Raw genomic sequence first — 18,325 nt, 5'->3', positions numbered from 1 at the left:
TTCATGGATTGGTTGATTGATATTAAACCTAGTCCACGGATCAACATTAGTAGGCAATTTGTACCCTGGCCTTAAATAGATGTGGTGTATTTCAAACCGTTAGGCCCCACTGTAGTGTGGTTGAAACTACATGCTTTTAAGTTTTAACACCCCAAACATCTGTTTTTATGTTGTATTGTGGTATATTTCAAACGGTTCGACTGTGATGTTAGAAAGACATGATGTCGGAAAAATTTATAACCAATCAATCGGCATTATAGAAGTGGTAATCAATCAAGTGGGTTTTATTGAAATTTAGGTGGCATTTTAATTGGTCAAAGCCTTTCTGGTATTATGTCTTTTTCATCATCATAGATTTTTCCTATTTCAAAAGGTTAGGATTTTAGATATATTAGCTTTCCTGTGAGTCTGAAACAGGAACAATATGGTGAATGGTGTGGTTGGGAACATGAGAAACAATCTTAGTTAAAACCCACACTAGTTCTTAAAAAAAAAAAACCTTAAAAGAATTCCCACATTCAAATTATTAGATTTATGTATTATTTTGGAGGGAAGATAAAATACATGAATTCTGAACTCCCCCTCTGGTTAAGGTTTTGTTTTTATTGATTTATCTTTTATGCATTTTGCCTTCATTTCTTGTCTTGGTCTCTTGAAGTATGTAAAATCACCTTAACCTATATTGTTTGGGAAAAAATGTAGAGTTCAGTTTATAATACAATACATGCTTATGGGAGATGGGGTGTCCTTAACACACATGCATCGTGCGCATGCTACACCATATCCTTTTTGAATGGTTGTGTTTTAATTGTATCCATTCAAGTGGCTGAAAACTCTATAATAGAGTACTGGTCAACCAATTGGCACAAACTATTCCAAGAGTGTCTTGGTAAATGAATACACGTTTACAAGAAGCAATTGGGCTGTTTTATATTGGAAATTGATTTGTAAAGTCTTGGTTGCACCTTAGGGGGCGAATGCGGTTTTAACAAGAATGATCAAATAACAGAATACAGCCCATTTTACAACTCATAATCAATTTTAGAGGTGATTTTACATTACCAACACACTTCAGCTTATTGTATCTCAATTCTAAAAGCGATCTCGCACCATTGCTGCACATCGGCTCATGATGGATACAGAGTTTTGCACTCTTCTATGGGTTCGGAAGATACAGAAATGATAAGTTCCATTCTTCCTTTAGACTCAGTTTGAAAGGAGTACAAATACTAATATATAGAGTGCAAAACCTTATATTTTATACTATTTTATATGTATTTGTACTGTACATATTTGTACTTTACTCCTTCCAAACTGAGCTGTAATGCCATATTTACCATGCAAATTGAATACATGCTTTGGGATATAAAGAAGATAGTTAATGATTATGTGACCTCTAATAAGTTGGTGTGGAGAAAAAAAAAGAGTGGACTTTAGAATTATTTGAAGAGAATAAATTAACATAGGAAAACATCATAAACAATAGCATTTAATGTAATATTTGTTTAGGACAAAGTTGAGAAAATCAGCAGGTGTGGAACTTTTTCATAAAGTTAAAAATATTTAATAGGATAATTAAGTTATTATACTACAAATTGCCTCTCGCATGCGCATTGTACAACTCACACAGATGCAGATGAACCCTAGAATTCTTCAGAGAAAGGCAACTGTAAACATTAATGCAGTCTAATTAATAATCATCTGAAATTTCTTGACGATAACATCACTTTGATACATTCAATTTGGTTTCCACATGCTCTGAATTTAGGACAATATAATTAAAAACAAATCAAACATCGATTGGTGAATATGTAGCTATTATCCTCGTCTTCTACTTCTACGAGTGTGTTTGTTTAGAATTGTGCACATGCACTGATTTCAACCTCCCATTATCTTTTGAGATATTTTGGAACTATCTCATTCCACATTGTTTTCTTCCATTACTTGTTTATCAACTCTGTGTGTGTAGAGAGAGAGAGAGAAAGATATGAAGATATTTCAAGGGAAAATTCCAGATTAGTATTTTGTATTTTTGGTCTAGTGTCATTTTGGTTCGTGAACTTTAAAGCACAATAATTTAGTACCTGAATTTTTAAAATGTGTCAATCTATTACCTGTCACTAATCAGCCTGTTAGTCAGCTGTTAAGTGTCATTTGAAAAGACACAAATACCTTTAGAGTGTCATCTAACTCTCTTTATTAATCATCTAAACATTGACAAAAAATGAACAATCTCAAATCCTTGCCTCTTCTGTTTAAAAAAGTTGGGTCACCACAGAATGCCCATTGAGACATAACCCCAACTTTCTTGAATAGAAGAGACGAGGATCTGAGACTGTTCATTTTTATCAACATGTGGGTGATTGATAAAGAAAATTAGATTCTTAAAGGCCATTTGTGTCTTTTCAAATGTCACTTAACGGCTAATTAACAGATTGGATAACGATAGATATTGGATTGATACATTTTGAAAGTTCAAGTATTGAATTGTCACATTTTAAGGTTCGGGGCAATAGGCCCAAAGTACAAGGTACTAATTGGGAATTTTCCCATATTTTAAAGAGGACAAAAGTAAATAAGATGTGAAATAGAAACAATTGCTAGCTAGCCCCATTCTCGGTTTTCTTCCCTCCAAGTGGTCATCTTAATCACAATATGCCTATATTATAGTTTTGAGTTTGAACAACTTGGACAAAGACATGAACGTGTGGTTAATTTCAGAGGAAAACCCTATCACTCTCAGACTAGCACCCAAGCTATGAATTGTAGATGATAACTGTGTCTATATAACATTGAAGAAGATGAGGAAATCTCAAGTGAAGAAAGTTATAAGGTAAACGATAAGTGATGATTTTATAAACTATCCTTATCTATTAATTCTCTTACGTCAAAGGAAATTACTAACCACTTCTGGTGTGGGGTTGATTCAATAACCAAATGAATTGAAGTAGTCCTGTTCAACCATAAACTTTTCTTTTCTAGGATTTCCTTGATTCCTATAGCTAGGTTGAGAAGTTGAAAATCCAACAAAATATGAGGTTTTGTGACGTTTCTCTCTCTCTCTCTCTCTCTCTCTCTCTCTCTCTCAATACAACTTGAAAATTAAGTAAGCGATGGCATCTTACTCTAGAATTCCTATAGATAGTTTAACAACATTGGATACTCTAGATGGAGGAAACTGACCTAATAGATCATTAAACAATTGGGCAGCTCTTAAATTTATTATTTTATACAAGAGAAAGTAAATGAGACAAGAACCAACTTGGACGATGACCAGCCTAGCTAGTTAGGGATGATATTTTGTAAACCATGGAAAGTAATGAGATAAAACCAATGATATCATCAGGAGATGTTTCTAATACATGGCGGGAATGTACTGTGAGACGTTGTGGGGCAAAGATGTGAACTCTGCCCGTAGAAGTACGTACTGCATACTGCATATAATAAAATGTCTTATTTAATTTGTATTAGGTAGCCCTCTATTATTATATAATTCAAAATGTGATTGGCCATAAAAAAAATTATATATAATGCATGTGGTCTAAAAAAATGTATTATTTGTCTAGCTATGCCCATCAAGGTTTGCATATGTAGGTGTTTATGTACAGTTGACAATCTTGCTAATGTGGGTGTAGTAAATAGAGGCCACATTCCTAAAATTCTTCTCATGAGTTTAAGCATAAAGAGGCTATTGTTCGTCTTCCTATTCTTAGAATTGGGGATTAGCAACAATCTATCTTTTCACGAGTTATTCAAGTTCGGCTGTTGAAAAGTTTGATTTGGTTCTGTCTAAATTAATTTTCAAGTCGAACTCAAATCCAATAAAAATTGGCTTTTGAGGCTCACGAGTCTAATTGAGTTTATATACATACACATATACATATAAAAAATAAGAAATATTTTTATTTTTATAAGAAGTTTGGCTCAAAGTTGACCTTTACCTGAATTGAGCTCAAATACATGAGCGTTTGAGTCAAACCAAATTCGAATTCAAGTCTCTAACTAGCTCAAATCAATCTTAAATTCAAGGTCGAGTCTCATAGATTTTTGGCAAACTGAACTCGAATAACCAGATATTCAGCTTGACTCAACTTGAATCCACACCTACTTATAACCAGCTTTTGAGATGGTAAGAGAGTACTGTGGTCACCCAATATTGTTATTTTAAACCTGTTTATTAATAATTAATAAAATTTCAAGGTGACCGTCCCTCCACCTGGAGTGAAGTTTCGGATTAAAGAAATAATAGGGTTTTTAAATGTTACAAATAAAAACCTTCAAGCTACTATTATTGTTTGGTTCAGGACTTGGGTGATTTTAATATAGCCAAACAGTGAGAGCCAATTGATCAGGATATGCCCAAGCATGCTGTTTTTTGAGGACTGAATTAATAGAGGCGTTGTACTCATTGCGGAGGAATTCGTCCCTCCAACAGTTATGATTCAATCCAATTTATTTAGCCAATCCATTGAAATTATTATGGTTCTCACAAACAAATCAAACTTCAATTCTTATTCTCTTTAATGGATTGCGTCTTTCTCAAATTTTCGTGAGAAATAGTTGGATTCAGTTGCAAATATTTGTATCATTTTCCGTACTTCTAGCTATAAATCTCAGCTTGAAAGGTCGCGGACTTGCTTGATTAACATATATATATATATAAGATATTATTTATTAAAATAAAAGAATATATCATCATCAGAAATTCAGACGCCCTAATAATATTGTCAGATGCGTGGGGATTAAACCGAAGAAGATGGCTCCTCTGCACAGACATGGCATCTTCCAAATTAATGTCACCATCACCTTTTGTTTTTATATTCATGTCTTCCCTCAATTGTCCTTAATTAATTTATTAGCTTTAATATTTCTGCTTTTAATAAAAAGAGTGTTCTTATACGCATTAAATATTTAAATAAACAAGTGTAAAAGGAAAAAAGATCTTACATTTATAAATGAGAGGCTAAGTAGTCTCAGCTATGGTGGATCGATCAGAAGATTGACAGGTGGTGTGGCTCCACTTTGGCGCACGTTCCCAATGGAAATTGAGCATGTGCATTTGAACTGGTCATAGGTGCAATATCTTATTAATTATATCCAACTTGATAGATGCATTTATGTTTTTTTTTTTTTATCTTTTTTATTTCTCTCTCTCTCTGTCATTTCGTTCCAACTTCCAATTAAGAAAATCATAACATTAACAAGAGAGACACAAACAAGAGCAAAAGAGTAGGAATTGAGTAAGATTAATATATCATTTGAAGTAAGAGTAGGAATTCCAAAATCAAAATGGGAGCAAAGTTTGCTTCTCAAAGTTAGTTAATGTGAAAAAGGTAGACTCCAATCTTGAAATTCATGTCCATACATATGTAACAAATCACAACCAAATACTAAGGTTGTGTTTGGATGCAATGTGAACTTATTTATACTGATGCAAAATCATAGTAGTTCAAATGTTTTTGGTGTAAATTATGATTTATTTTTATTTAAAAAATTATTTTGTTTTGTTTAATTATAGTACAAATGAAGTAAAATAAGACCCAAAGAGGAATAAAATAAAACACAAAACAAAATTAAACTAGAATTTGCATTCTTTTTTTTACACTCCAATGCATTGTACTAAACACAGCCTAAAAAGAACATTTTTCAATGCAAAACCAAACCAAGTTTGCATTAATTCTCACTTTTTGACTATTTTTCCATTTACATCGATACATATGCCTTTTGCACTCTTACAAAGCATAGCCTCAAGAACATCTCTCTCCATTAATGTAACATATAAGTACAGTAGATTTTCCTGATGTGCAGTTAGGATGTCTTTTTGTCAGCATGTTAATATGATTTTTGTTGGATTCAGATCCAAGCTCTTGTAGGGGTAGGATAGGGGTATTCATGGGACAGGTGTTAGAAAATTTAGCTCAATAAGTGTGTATAGCAGATCCAAAATCAAATACAGGCCATCAGTTTGTATTATTTGCATGGGGCATAATATTCATGCCATTCTATTCACTAGAATAGTCAAGGGCAGAGCCAGGGGAGTTCACATCTCCGCCCCGCAACGCCCCCACAGCATATTTCCACTCTGTATTGGGAATATCTCTCTATGATAGTATCAGAATCAATGATATCATTGTTGGGAGATGTTTATAATACATGGCAGAGATGTGATCTCGATCCAGGGGGACCCAGAGAGCCATGGCCCCCCTATGGTCTAGAAATTCTCCACTAATAGTTATGTAAATTTCCTCCCACCTCCGCTCTCCAATCCAGTGGTTGCTCCCCCTATGGGCCCATTTATATTTATTCCCCTTCCCTACTTCACTTTAGGTTATGGCCCTCATGAAAATTTCCTGACTCGAACCTGAATATAATGTAAGAGTACATAACAACCACCCCGGCTGTGGAATGTTATTTTGACATCAACCTATCCAGTCCCTTGGTTGTCTTTTATGTCAAAAGAATAGTGAGAGCAACAGAAACAAACCCATTATTAACTTCATTAACATATTCAATATCGGCCATTTTTTAATAAAAAGATAAAAAAAATTGTTTGATAATTTAAATTAGTATTATTAAAGAATTAATTTAATTTTGTTGGTTATTCAAATGTTTCCATACAAATCTTAATTCTTCCACCATTTCCCAATATTTCCCAAATGTATTATGATTGCTCACACTTCATCTAAACTATTAATGTATGTATTTGCATCTTATTTATAATGTTACTTAGATCTAGTATTGTAGATATATTTGTGGAATGTAACCTACATGGAGAGATGGAATAGGGTTTCATTGGAGGAAAGAAGCAGAAATCATGTTAACGAGGGCTAGCTTGAGAATCTGCGTTGGGGATAGAGAGGTGGAATTGCACAAGTATTTAGTTGCTGAGGTAGAGGGAGAGAGGTTAAGTGCAGTAGAGATCCAAAGTTGACTGGTTTTGTATGGTGTGTTCATGGGAGAGTTGGATTTTGGGCTCTATTAAGAATTATAACTAATTATTATAATTCTTAATTTTTTAAATATCAAATAAGAAATATTATTTATATAATTTTTTTATTTTTATAAAACATTTTTTTTCAAGTTTATCTTGAGCTGAGCCGAATTCAAGTTTACGAGTTCTTGACTCGAGGCGAGTTTGAGTTCAAGTTTCTAGCTTGAATCGAGTTTGAGTTCAAGCCTCGTATTACCTAGGTGAGCCAAGCTTGAATAACTAGCTATTCGACTCGGCTCAATTCGAATCCACCCCTAGTGCTCAATGACATGCAGGTTTGAAGGTGTTGGGTTGTCTTTCTTGGGTGAAGAAGACTTTGCAAGAGGGACGTTTTGAAGTGTGGAATTGGAAGAAAGGAAATTAAAGAAGTCTCATGCTAAGGGTTTGGGTTTTGTTGAAGAGGATGAAAGCAATGCGTCTGTAAATGAAGCGGAAGAAAGGTTTAATTTGGATAATTTATCCAGGGGGAGAGATAGAGCATTGGGGATCTACTACCCACAAGTGCCCTACATTTCTACCCACAGAGCACCACCACTGTGTATTGGGAACGTCTCCTCATGAATGACAAGGGAGAGATGTGGGAACAAGTTCTTGACGTGGGTATTCGTGATTAAGGTTGTAAAGGTGTGTCTTAGGTGTAATTTTTTACTGGTGGGAAGTTTGTTTATGGCATGGTGTGGGCTCTTCAGGTGGCCTTTGTTCTTTCAAGCTAGGTTTTTCAGTAAGTAGCTTTAGTTATTGGGATCGGGGTGCTTGTGAAGTTCGGTGTTTCTGTTTATCCTTTCCGGATGTGGCTTACCTTTCTTGTATCTTCTTTTCATTTTATGAATATACATAGATAGATAGATGATTTATGAATTCCCAAATGGTATCCCAAATTTTCACCTTTTTATTGAATAAGAAAAGTCATAAATTAAAAGTATGAGGATATCATGATAAGATAATAAGATACATACAATAAAAACCCTTACATACCACAGCTGCACAGCATGAGTCACCATCTGCTATTGGCTGTATAGAAACAACCTACTACTGACTATGTCCTATGGGATTGGTAGTTGCCCATCTTTACATGTTCATGCTAAAACAAGCATAGATAATAATGTTGGATTTGGTATTGGTATTCAAATTGCTTAAAGCATTAATGCCCATCCAGTTGGACCACATTTTTATGAGTAAATGTTGAATTTGATTCATTTCTTTCTTTTTTTTCTTTTCTTTTTTTTTTTTTTTATTACAGTTGATAAGGGAAATTTTTGAGTCTTATTATCAATAAAAATAATCTTTTTAACATAATTTTTAGAATATGGCAACTTTTTAAAAAAACTATATATCAAAAAAGGGTAGAAACATTGTTCATCTCCTTTTTCCTCACATGAAACATCATACCAAGTACAAGGATCAACAGTTTGGTTCTAGCTACTAAACCTGTTAGAGGTATCTGAAGGAGTTCTGATTTCCGAATGCCATTAAAACCTGAAAATCGGGATTGGAAGAGGTCTGCGAGTATGTTAAGTGGAGAAGCTAGACGCGTAGAACGAAATACAAAAATCAAAGAATGGGCTTCGCCATTTTTGCTTGCAGCAAGCTAACAAATAGTGAACAAAAAAGTAGAGATTTATAATCAATATTTATTAATCTTGAGATATAGATTTATTCGGTGGTTTAGAGGAGGAAGAAGATGAACATTGTTTTTGCCCTTATTTGATATATTTTTAAAAAAGTTAACCTATTTTAGAAATTATATTAAAATAATTATTTTTATTGATATTAGTGCCCAAAATTGCCCGTATCAGCTATAACCCCCCATTTTTTTTTTTATATTTGATGCCATGCACAATTTGTAACTTCTCCCTTAGACCCCATTTTTTTTCCTAAAATGCTAATTGCGGGATCCGTTTCAGCATCAATGTTGGAACAAACCAGCTAACACACTAATAAATCAGTCCTTAATTGATTTTTTTAATATGGGATCAATTGATTAGCGTTTGGTACCCGTTGGTGTTTCAACCTTAACACTATTTATATATACTTAAAACAAAATTACAACTATCTATGCTTGAATCCTGTTTGGTAACAAAAATGCTTTCATCGATCCATGTTAATACCACACTGGCACTGGCACAACATCAGTCAGGGCATTGAAACTTTGCTTCCCAACGCAGAAACATCAAATTGGTGTTTATTTAAACACCCGCTGGCATAGGCTTTCATGCAAAATGCTTTTCAACTAATTTTTTAACTCAAAACAACCTCCAATTTAACAGAAAACGTACATATACATGTGGTGGTAATTATAGCCTCTTAGGTGCTGTTTGTCAATATGTATGATATCATCTTCATAAAATTAGTAACCAATCAAGTGGGTTTTCACCAAAATTTAATTTATTGGTCAAAGCTTGTCTGACGTCTTGTCAAATAAAAAAAAGAATATTTTTATCTAACTTGATAATTATTTTTTATTAAACTAAGAAAGAAACAAGAGTATTTATTTAAACCCACACCATCTTCACTCAAATTAATTATAGTTAAAAAAAAAAAAAAAGTCTGAGTACATTTTCTGAGAATTGAAAATAGCATCCAGTTCTTAAGATGTGGCAGAGAATTGAATGGTTATGAACTTGATTTGAGTTGAGACTGAAACACTGCTTGCATTAAACATGGAACATGAGAGTGGGACTTCTGTAAACGACACATTAATTCTTAATTCCGACACACACACACAGATGCAATTACAGAGAATTAAATCATTCAAACTGGCCTCCAAACAAGGATCACCAAGCAAAATGGGTTGGCCAGGAGAGATCTAGAGAGAGAAACAATTAAATCATACAAATTGCCAACCAAACAAGGATCATGAAGCAAAATGGGATGGTCAGACCTGGGGACCGGTATATAATTAATCAGGGCTAATAGCTAGGGTTGGATATGGTCCCAAAAAGAACAACTGGCTTTGGACAGGAGGACTATTTAGTATTTAGTATAGGCACCCAACCCCATTGACATCTCAAATTTTCAACTGTGTAATTTATGTTCTACATTTATTTACAGAGGCCAAGGTTCGTGCAATTCCTGCAACAGTTCATGTGCAGAGCTGCATGTAGCAAGTATTTGCGAGAGAAAGTGGGGATATGGAGAGAACGTGTATTTGTCTATAACTATCTTAGGATTATCCATCTTTAATTACAATTATCCTTTGAATTAAATTCTTTGTATTAATTGTAATCAACAGACTAAACAAATAAGCAAATGTGAGTCTAGCCTCACTGAAGAGGCTGAAAATTTAATGGAGACTTATTATATATCTTTCTTGCTCACTGTTAATACCACATGCAATGCACATGCTGTTCTGGTCTAGGTCGATGTGATCACTCTAAATTTATTGCCTACAAATTATTTCCACATCCATACTCACATAATACCATCGTCATGTTTTGGGAACGCCTCTCCATCAATGACAAGGGAGATATATATTTCCAATGCACAACTATAATTACTCATAGGTATAAGTATAGGGATGTAGAAACAACTACGTACTTGTGAGTAGCAATAGATCCAAAGTGAGAGATTGAGCGGTTGTAAGGCATATACACTTGGAAACAACATGCTAACAGCATGGCACCCATCTATACATTAAAAGTATTTCCCATGAATTAAAACATACAAGCACAGAGATGTTCTCGATGTGAACAATCGGACGCCGTAATGCTATCAGCATGTTAACGTACTGTTTTTGCTTGCAGCAGAAGTCCATGCATCCTGGTCCCATCATCCCTTTCAGCATTGTGTCCCGATGTATCCTGTAATCTGGGTTTATTAATAAAATTAAACAAGACGACTGGTTGGGTACACGGTGACATGGTCCATTCAACAATACTATAAATGAATGGAATTACAAATGATTGCACATTTCTCCATAGCAATTTGATTTCCTGGCCTGATTGTCAGCTGTGGGCTGAGAAACTTCAATGGTCCATTCCATTCATGAATACCCAATTGGTCCAAAAGGTTTCTGAGTAATTGGATTAATTGATTAAATACCCAATTACTCATATAAATATAACGAAGAGTGGTACTTTCTGTGCTTGGCCCGACCCAAGCCCATAATGGTTCGAAACCCATAGTTATTTTAGGTGATATTTGGCGCGTTGCCACATCAGCACAATATACGTGTTTTGACATTAAAAGCCATTACTTCTCCAAACATCTGAGCCTGAAATGGCAATGGTAATGGTGCCAAACACAACCTTCGCGCTCATTCTATAAACTCCGCGTCCAAACAATAATATATATTGACATTTAAGGCTTCTTCCAAGTAAGGCCCAGTTCAATGTTGTAGCATGCACGGCCCAATTTATGCTTTTCCCATCGTTGGGATAAGGGTGTTGGTGGTCGGTTGTTAGAAACTAAAATGGGCCTTGAATCCTTGCATGTTGTGGTCCTTGTGGAAATCTTGCTGGAAATTAATCTTTAAATTAAAAAAAAAAAAAAAAAAAACTTCTCAGAATTAGTCATTGTTCTTCTCAATGTCGAGTTGGTCGTAAAGCACGGGACCCATGTGCACCCTATCACTAACCCCCACTGACTAGATCTAGAATATTGGACCTGGCCCCTCTAGGGTTAAAGCCGCATCAAAGAAAAGAAAATATCTTATATAATAAGGGTACATGCCAAATTGGCTGCACAACTTGCTGGGGTCACGATGGATAGTTGAATATATTAACCATCTCAGTTCTCCACACTCTCAATTCTCTCATTCTAGGTCGGTCCTTCATTCTTAGTCTCTAACACCTCCATTTCATCAACTTGCTGAGAAGCTGCTGGTAAAAGGTTGGCAACTCAGCTATCCATGCATAAATTCGTATTTAATTAATAATATGAGTTGGTATCACGTACCGATCGTTGAAAATCTTCGAACCCACGTACAAAGTCTTAATTTTGATTTATACCGTATCGTATCGTATCGTATCGGCATCCCTTTCGTCGTATCGATCGAGGTGCATCACCATCACGGTCACGTACGTCTCGACATTGATTTATACGTATATTTATACGCCTACTTTCTGGTCGGTGTACTTCTCCGCTGGGTGGTCTCTCTCTCTCTAAACTCTAACTTGGAAGTAACGTTTATTGAATGATGAATGTGGTTATTGACACTCTGATTGTCAACACCTACTCACGCCCACTTATTAAATGGATTTTTATAAGCACGTGGACGTGGATTCCTGGGCCTCTGAAAAGGTTTTATTTTGTTTTGTGTTAGCCGTGGGACATGCTTCGCATTTCGCATTTTTTCTCTCTGCAAATTCTACCCAAGCTCCCTTTGGCAGTTACTTCTTCTAGTGAGAGGGTATTTCCGTAACTATATCCATCTCATACCTTACTTTCCCAGCGGTACGGTACGGCGCAGTGCCGTTTGATACGTTATCCATAAATCACAAAAGGACAAAACGGTAAAAATGAAAAAAAAAAAAAAAAGAGAAATTAGTGGGACTTGAAATCTAAAAATTCAGTCACTAGAATGAATCAGCGTGGGGTTTTCAGCTTTTCAGCTTTTCTGGATTCCGATTTCTTGATTGGGATGGGCCCACTGCCGCACACGTGGAAAGATTCGTGCGTAGCAAAAGTACGAACCCCATTGTCTTCCTTCCCTCCCCACAGCCCACAAGAATGCCCTAATTAATGAAGCTCCTCTGTCGCCTTCTACATGCCGGTTTTTTTCCTGGTCCTGGCTGGGTTTTCTTTTTCCACGCGATATCCAGCTTCCACGTGTACATCAAAATTCCCTCATTAATTAGCCTCCCTAGATTTGGTGATTGGTCGGGCCCACACATCCTCTGTTCTGATTTAGTTTTACTGTGTGCTCCCGTACACACCAACCAGGTGCCACATACCGTTACCACGTGCAAACTGACATCTAGTCCAACCCCACTCCCTACCCATTGGGGTTGGCCCCCTATATGACCACCCATATTTATTCTCCCTTCCCCTCCTCCCAATGTATCTTAAGTTTTGGCCCCCTCATAAAAATTTGCTAACTCCACCCCCCTGCGTGAATTCATATTCGAATTGATATTTGGGAGATGCAATCACATCTTAAATTTGTATTGTTGGACGGATTCGATTCAAATTTAACCAAATCCATTTACATCCCTGACTACAGTTGTATGCATCAAGAACATCTTCTGTATGACGATTGAGATGTCCCCGATGTACAAATGTGATGTCATGTGGGTAGACTTGTGGGGAATGTAGTGGTTAATAGACTCATATTAATAAACATAGCATAACATAATGTAGGCAGTTCTTTAGACTTTAGAATAGGCATGAACGAGTTTTCACGAGCTATTTAACATCAACTTGTAAAAAACTCAATTTGGTTTGGTCTAAATTAGGTTTTGAGATGAGCTTGAATTTAATATATAGAGCCAAACTTGTAAGTTTAATCGAACTTTTGAATTGGGCCAAATTCAAACTCATATTTCTAGGCTCAAGCATGATATTTTTGTGCCGAGTCAAATTTGAATAGTCAAATATTCAACTCTGCTTGAATCCAAACCTATTAGACTTCACATTTCACAATTTAAAAAAATTAAACGGAGAAATACGCTGCTGCCCACTGCAGAATTCTAAAATTACAGTCCCCATAGTATTTTAGTAGCCCTGTATAAACCGCATCATGCCCGTAAATTTAACATCATTTCACGTTCAGGATTCATTCCACCTGTGGGCTGAACAGTTCATTCTCCCAAAATTAAATTCACTTTATATTACTTCATAAAAGGAAAATTAATGCTTAACTTAGTTTAACCATATTATGTACCATTTTTAGGGTGACTAACGGATTGAGTTTGCTTTTAAAATCAACTCTAAACATGTGAAAGTAATGTACAACGCATGGTATAAAATTCCACTTTTTATTTTCACGTTGCTAGATTTTTATATTGAAATCACTGTAAACCACGTAGCTTTGGGTGTAAGAAATCATTCAAATGATCCGAAAAAAAAAATTAGCCTCTTAACACTTGGAAAAAAAATTGTCTCGTCATATATTAATTACGATAGCTTATGGTTGCATATGGACAAATGATTCCCTTGGAAATTATATTATTCAATAATACAAAAATGAATCGTTTTTCCCAATTTTCTTGTGTTTGGCTTCACTTGGAAAGCGATTTCCAATTGATTGAGAAATATCAAGAGAGGTTTAAAAAATGAACCAGAGATCCGAATCAAGAGGACCGGCCCTTTATTTGGAAAATGACATTGGAAAAACCCAAGATATTCAAATGTCATTTTCCTACCCATGCTCCCAGCTTTCACTCTCTGAAAAGAAATTCGTTTACAAAGTCAAAAGCTTGTTTTTTTTCTTCAAGGAAAACATTCATTTTCCTTAATTTTACATGAAACGAAATGGAGCGGAGCAAATCGAGATTATTTAGGAAATTAAGCTTATAACTCAGACATATTAACACCATGTGATAGTAATGCAGATTACCTGTATATAACAAATGCAAATATTAGTTTAATTTTTTTTTCTTGTTTTTTGAATATTAAACAATGCCAAAGAATCGCCTATTATTACAAAAATCGAGGGAAAAAGAACAAAAGTATTTTGACATGTTCTGCTCCTCAGAATGAGAAAAGAAATCGGCCAATTATAACCCATTAGGGAAGGCTTACAGTTTTAATCTTTCATTAATCAGTTATTTATTTATTTATTTTTCTTTGGTTTTATCTTCCATCAATCAGTTAGTTTAATAGAAAAGGACAAATGTCTGTTAATAGGGGGATTAGAAAATGTGGAAGAGAAGAGATTCCACATTCCACAGATTTGATCACGGAGCCAGACGAAAGCTTGTCGACAGAGTTGAAGAAATGATGATGGCAATGTAGGGCAGAGCAGTGCAAATAACATTTGTTTAATTTAAGGTATAAAATTGCAGAGCTACATATCAGAGAGAGCAAACAAAGCAAGAGACGAAGAGGAAACTGGAGAAGCCACGCTAAAGAGGAAAGAAGCTTCTTTGCAAATAGCAAAAAAGCAAACTCTTTAGATTAAAATCACTACTTTCCTGCTTTAATAAAAACGAAAGCTTTGTTAAATGGGTGGGTGGCCCAAAGATGGGTTTTGCTTTTAAATGAAAGTTAAGCGTCTAGATATGAGATCTTAAGCCTCTGTCCCATTGCTTTCACATGACTCTGGCCTTGAGAAATTAATGGCGTCTCTCTGCTGAAAGGATTTTGAGACAAGAACTCCTATTATTCGGGTAGATAGGACAAGAAGTAACTACATCTAGCCTCATAAAAAATAAAAAAATCTAAAAACTCCTCTTTTCTGATTAGATTAATGTGGGAGATGCTTAGTCTTTGGAGCTGTGATGCCTCAGTTGGGTGTTGATTTGGGAATCGAATGGTCTGGCTTTGATGGTCATAAGAAATGAGGGTGTTGATTTGGGAAGAAGGAAGAAAGGAGACAGAAGATGGGGCCTTCTGGTTGACTTTCTGGCTGTTGGATCTCTCTCTGGTAGGGTCCAATGGTTGAATGGGCCTGGCCCACAAGCATGTGCGTCACGTGTATGAAAGAGACCCATAGGTTTTCTGGGTGGGTATCCATCATTTTTCAATTAAAATTCCCAAGTTGATGACTTTGCAAAATGTATTCATTGGGGGGGGGGAATGTAACAAGTTAAATGTATAGTATTTTAATTGTCTGTTTGTCTCCAAAAAATAGTCTAGCCCCACATGGGAATTTACTTTCGCAAATCAACCCAACCCAGGACGCTCAACATTTGACCCTCCCGTTCCGCGGCTGTGGCAGAGGGCTTTGTTGAATTATTTCGTCTCTATCACTCTCTCTTACCGATCAATCCTCCTCTCAGGGACCTTTTAGCGAACACGTTGCTGCGGTTATAGATGGCGCGACGAGCGGCTTACAGGGAGGATAAAAAAGCAATACAGCGGATCACATGGTCTGAGGCAGGGTGGCGACGTTGTGGTCTTCGATGGGATGGCAAAACGAAGGGGGGGCCCAGGCCAGCTTTCATGTGGAATTCATGGTCTGGAATGGGCCTTGGCTTTGAGACGGTGGGCAACATCCATTGGCCCACAAGCTTCTCGACCCGAGAGAGAGAGGTCCAACTCCAAGTCCGAATCTAGTTAAAAGACCACATGGAAAATGCATCAGTCAAAAAAACTCAAGGAGATGAGGATAAAAAACAAACTACTAAAGACCATAAAAAAAGGCCCATGTCAAGCTAGGTATTATTCATAAACAATGTGGGTTCAGAAGGAGATAACCACTGCACAGTAGAGAGTAAACCGGGCCCATGTTCTTAACTTTTTCTCACACTCCAATTTATGGAGGAACAATAAAAGCCCAACTCCTCTCTATTTTTTGCGCCACTTATCTCACATCGATCTCTCCTACTTACTCCAAAAGCTAAGCTCTTCTCTTTTGTATTATGGAAGAACCGCCCATCATGGGATCTGAGGGTCAAAGTTCCTCTTCTTCTTCTACCTCCTGCACCACCTCTTCTTCTTCTTCTTCTTCTTCTACAGGCGCAAACGTCTTCACAGAATTCAACCACACCCAAAAGAATTCAACAGCAGCAACACAGAAAGGATCAAGAAAAGCCCAAGAAAACGAGAATGGCAACGAAAGTAGAAAGCGGCAGAAGAGCAGCAGCAGCAGAAGCAACGACGGGAAGCACCCAACTTATCGTGGAGTGAGGATGCGTAATTGGGGGAAATGGGTGTCGGAAATCCGCGAGCCGAGGAAGAAATCAAGAATCTGGCTTGGGACATTTCCCACTCCAGAAATGGCAGCTCGAGCCCACGACGTGGCTGCACTTACGATCAAGGGCAAGTCAGCTTACCTCAATTTCCCGGAGCTGGCTCACGAGCTTCCCCGACCGGCCAGCTCATCGCCCAAAGACATCCAAGCTGCCGCTGCCAAGGCCGCCGCTGCCACATTCGGCGAGCAACCATCGAGAAGTAGTCATGAAGCCGACAACGAAGGTGAGCCTAGCGAACCGGAACCACAGTTTCTTCCAATCACTCACTCCCCATCTCTCACCACCACGTCCGCAGACACCCAAGAATTCTCAGTTTCTCCGTCCACAGATGAAGAAGACAGCCTGTTCTTCGACCTGCCTGACCTATTCCTGGACCTCAGCAGCAATCAAATCGACAGGTTTGGCTTCTGCTCGCCTTTGCTTTCGCCGGGAGAAGCCGACTTCGAATTCCAGATGGAGGAGCCATTCTTATGGGAGTACTAGGACTACTAGCTAGAAGACGCCCTTAGCCCAACTTCTTCTCCCTCTGTCCCTCCCATCCATGTACACTACTAACTTTCTGATTTTTCCCACATTTGAGCACCAAAGCTACTCCTCCGTCCAAATCTATAGAAACCCAATGCAGGAAACAGTTCGTTCCATTTAGGAAATTGGAACCTCGGCTTATTGGGTTTGTTGTGCCGTGCTACTCAAGTCCGGATGTCCACTTTTCTTTTTCGGAAGAAGATTTACTGCAGGGTTTGACAGTGGAGGAGAATTCTCCATGTCTGGTTTGCTAACATGCGCCCTGAGGGTGTGATCAGGGGCCCTAACCTTCACCTTCTTTTATAGTCTGAAACTTCATATATATTATATAATATTATGGAAGAATAGGTGTAATAACAGTGACATGCTTCTGTCTCTTGGAGTGAAAATGGAATGTAATCCAAAGTTTTCACTGGATTTTTGTGCACACTTGTCCCACATCCCTGCTTTCCAAATATAGAAACCCCATCTCGAAGCAACTGTAGATGACTTGCTTCATATGAGGTCGAGGTGATGATGGCTTGATTGATAAACCTTCTTTTCTAAAGAAAATTCAATTGCAAAAGCTACTCTTCCACATATATAAAGAAGGGGAGAGAGAGAGGATCTTAATCGAATATTTTTGCCTATGTCACCTTTCCTACTCTTCCCATGATTAAACAAATTAAAGTATAAAATTATAAATCTCTCACTCTCTCTCTGTCTCTTCCAGTGTTCGTTTCTTTCATTAGGATGAATTAAAGCATAAAGTATGATATAAGGGAGTAATAAAAGGAGATCATGCCCTTTCAGGAGCACTGGAAGCCACTGAGCGTTGAGTGGTACATGACCTCACCATCACTATCACCTTTTAAGTCTATTTCCTAATCATGGTCGACGCTCCTTTCTCTCTCACTGGCCACATAAACGCCAAGAAGCTACTCTGTAGGTAGATCCAGATTCGACGGAAAACGAGAAAAAAAAAAACAAAAAAAAACAAATTCACAGTCTCACCATGTTCGTGGTTTAACCG

The 18,325-nt window shown here is 36.9% G+C and overlaps 1 protein-coding gene across 1 annotated transcript; it reads left to right on the top strand.

Moving 5' to 3' along the window:
• Positions 1 to 16,330: 16,330 nt before the first annotated feature.
• Positions 16,331 to 17,730, top strand: LOC148848300 (ethylene-responsive transcription factor ERF039-like). The gene has a single exon (XM_088948068.1). The coding sequence runs from the start codon at positions 16,456 to 16,458 to the stop codon at positions 17,269 to 17,271; it is 816 nt and encodes a 271-aa protein (XP_088804194.1). The 5' UTR covers positions 16,331 to 16,455; the 3' UTR covers positions 17,272 to 17,730.
• The last annotated feature ends 595 nt before the right edge of the window (positions 17,731 to 18,325 follow it).

This window comes from Nelumbo lutea, chromosome 6 (assembly GCF_056320005.1).
Source record: "Nelumbo lutea isolate HS-2025 chromosome 6, American lotus-T2T, whole genome shotgun sequence".
Taxonomy (NCBI): domain Eukaryota; kingdom Viridiplantae; phylum Streptophyta; class Magnoliopsida; order Proteales; family Nelumbonaceae; genus Nelumbo; species Nelumbo lutea.
Note: the sequence above shows the minus strand (reverse complement) of the source record. Positions and strands in the feature narration are given on the sequence as shown.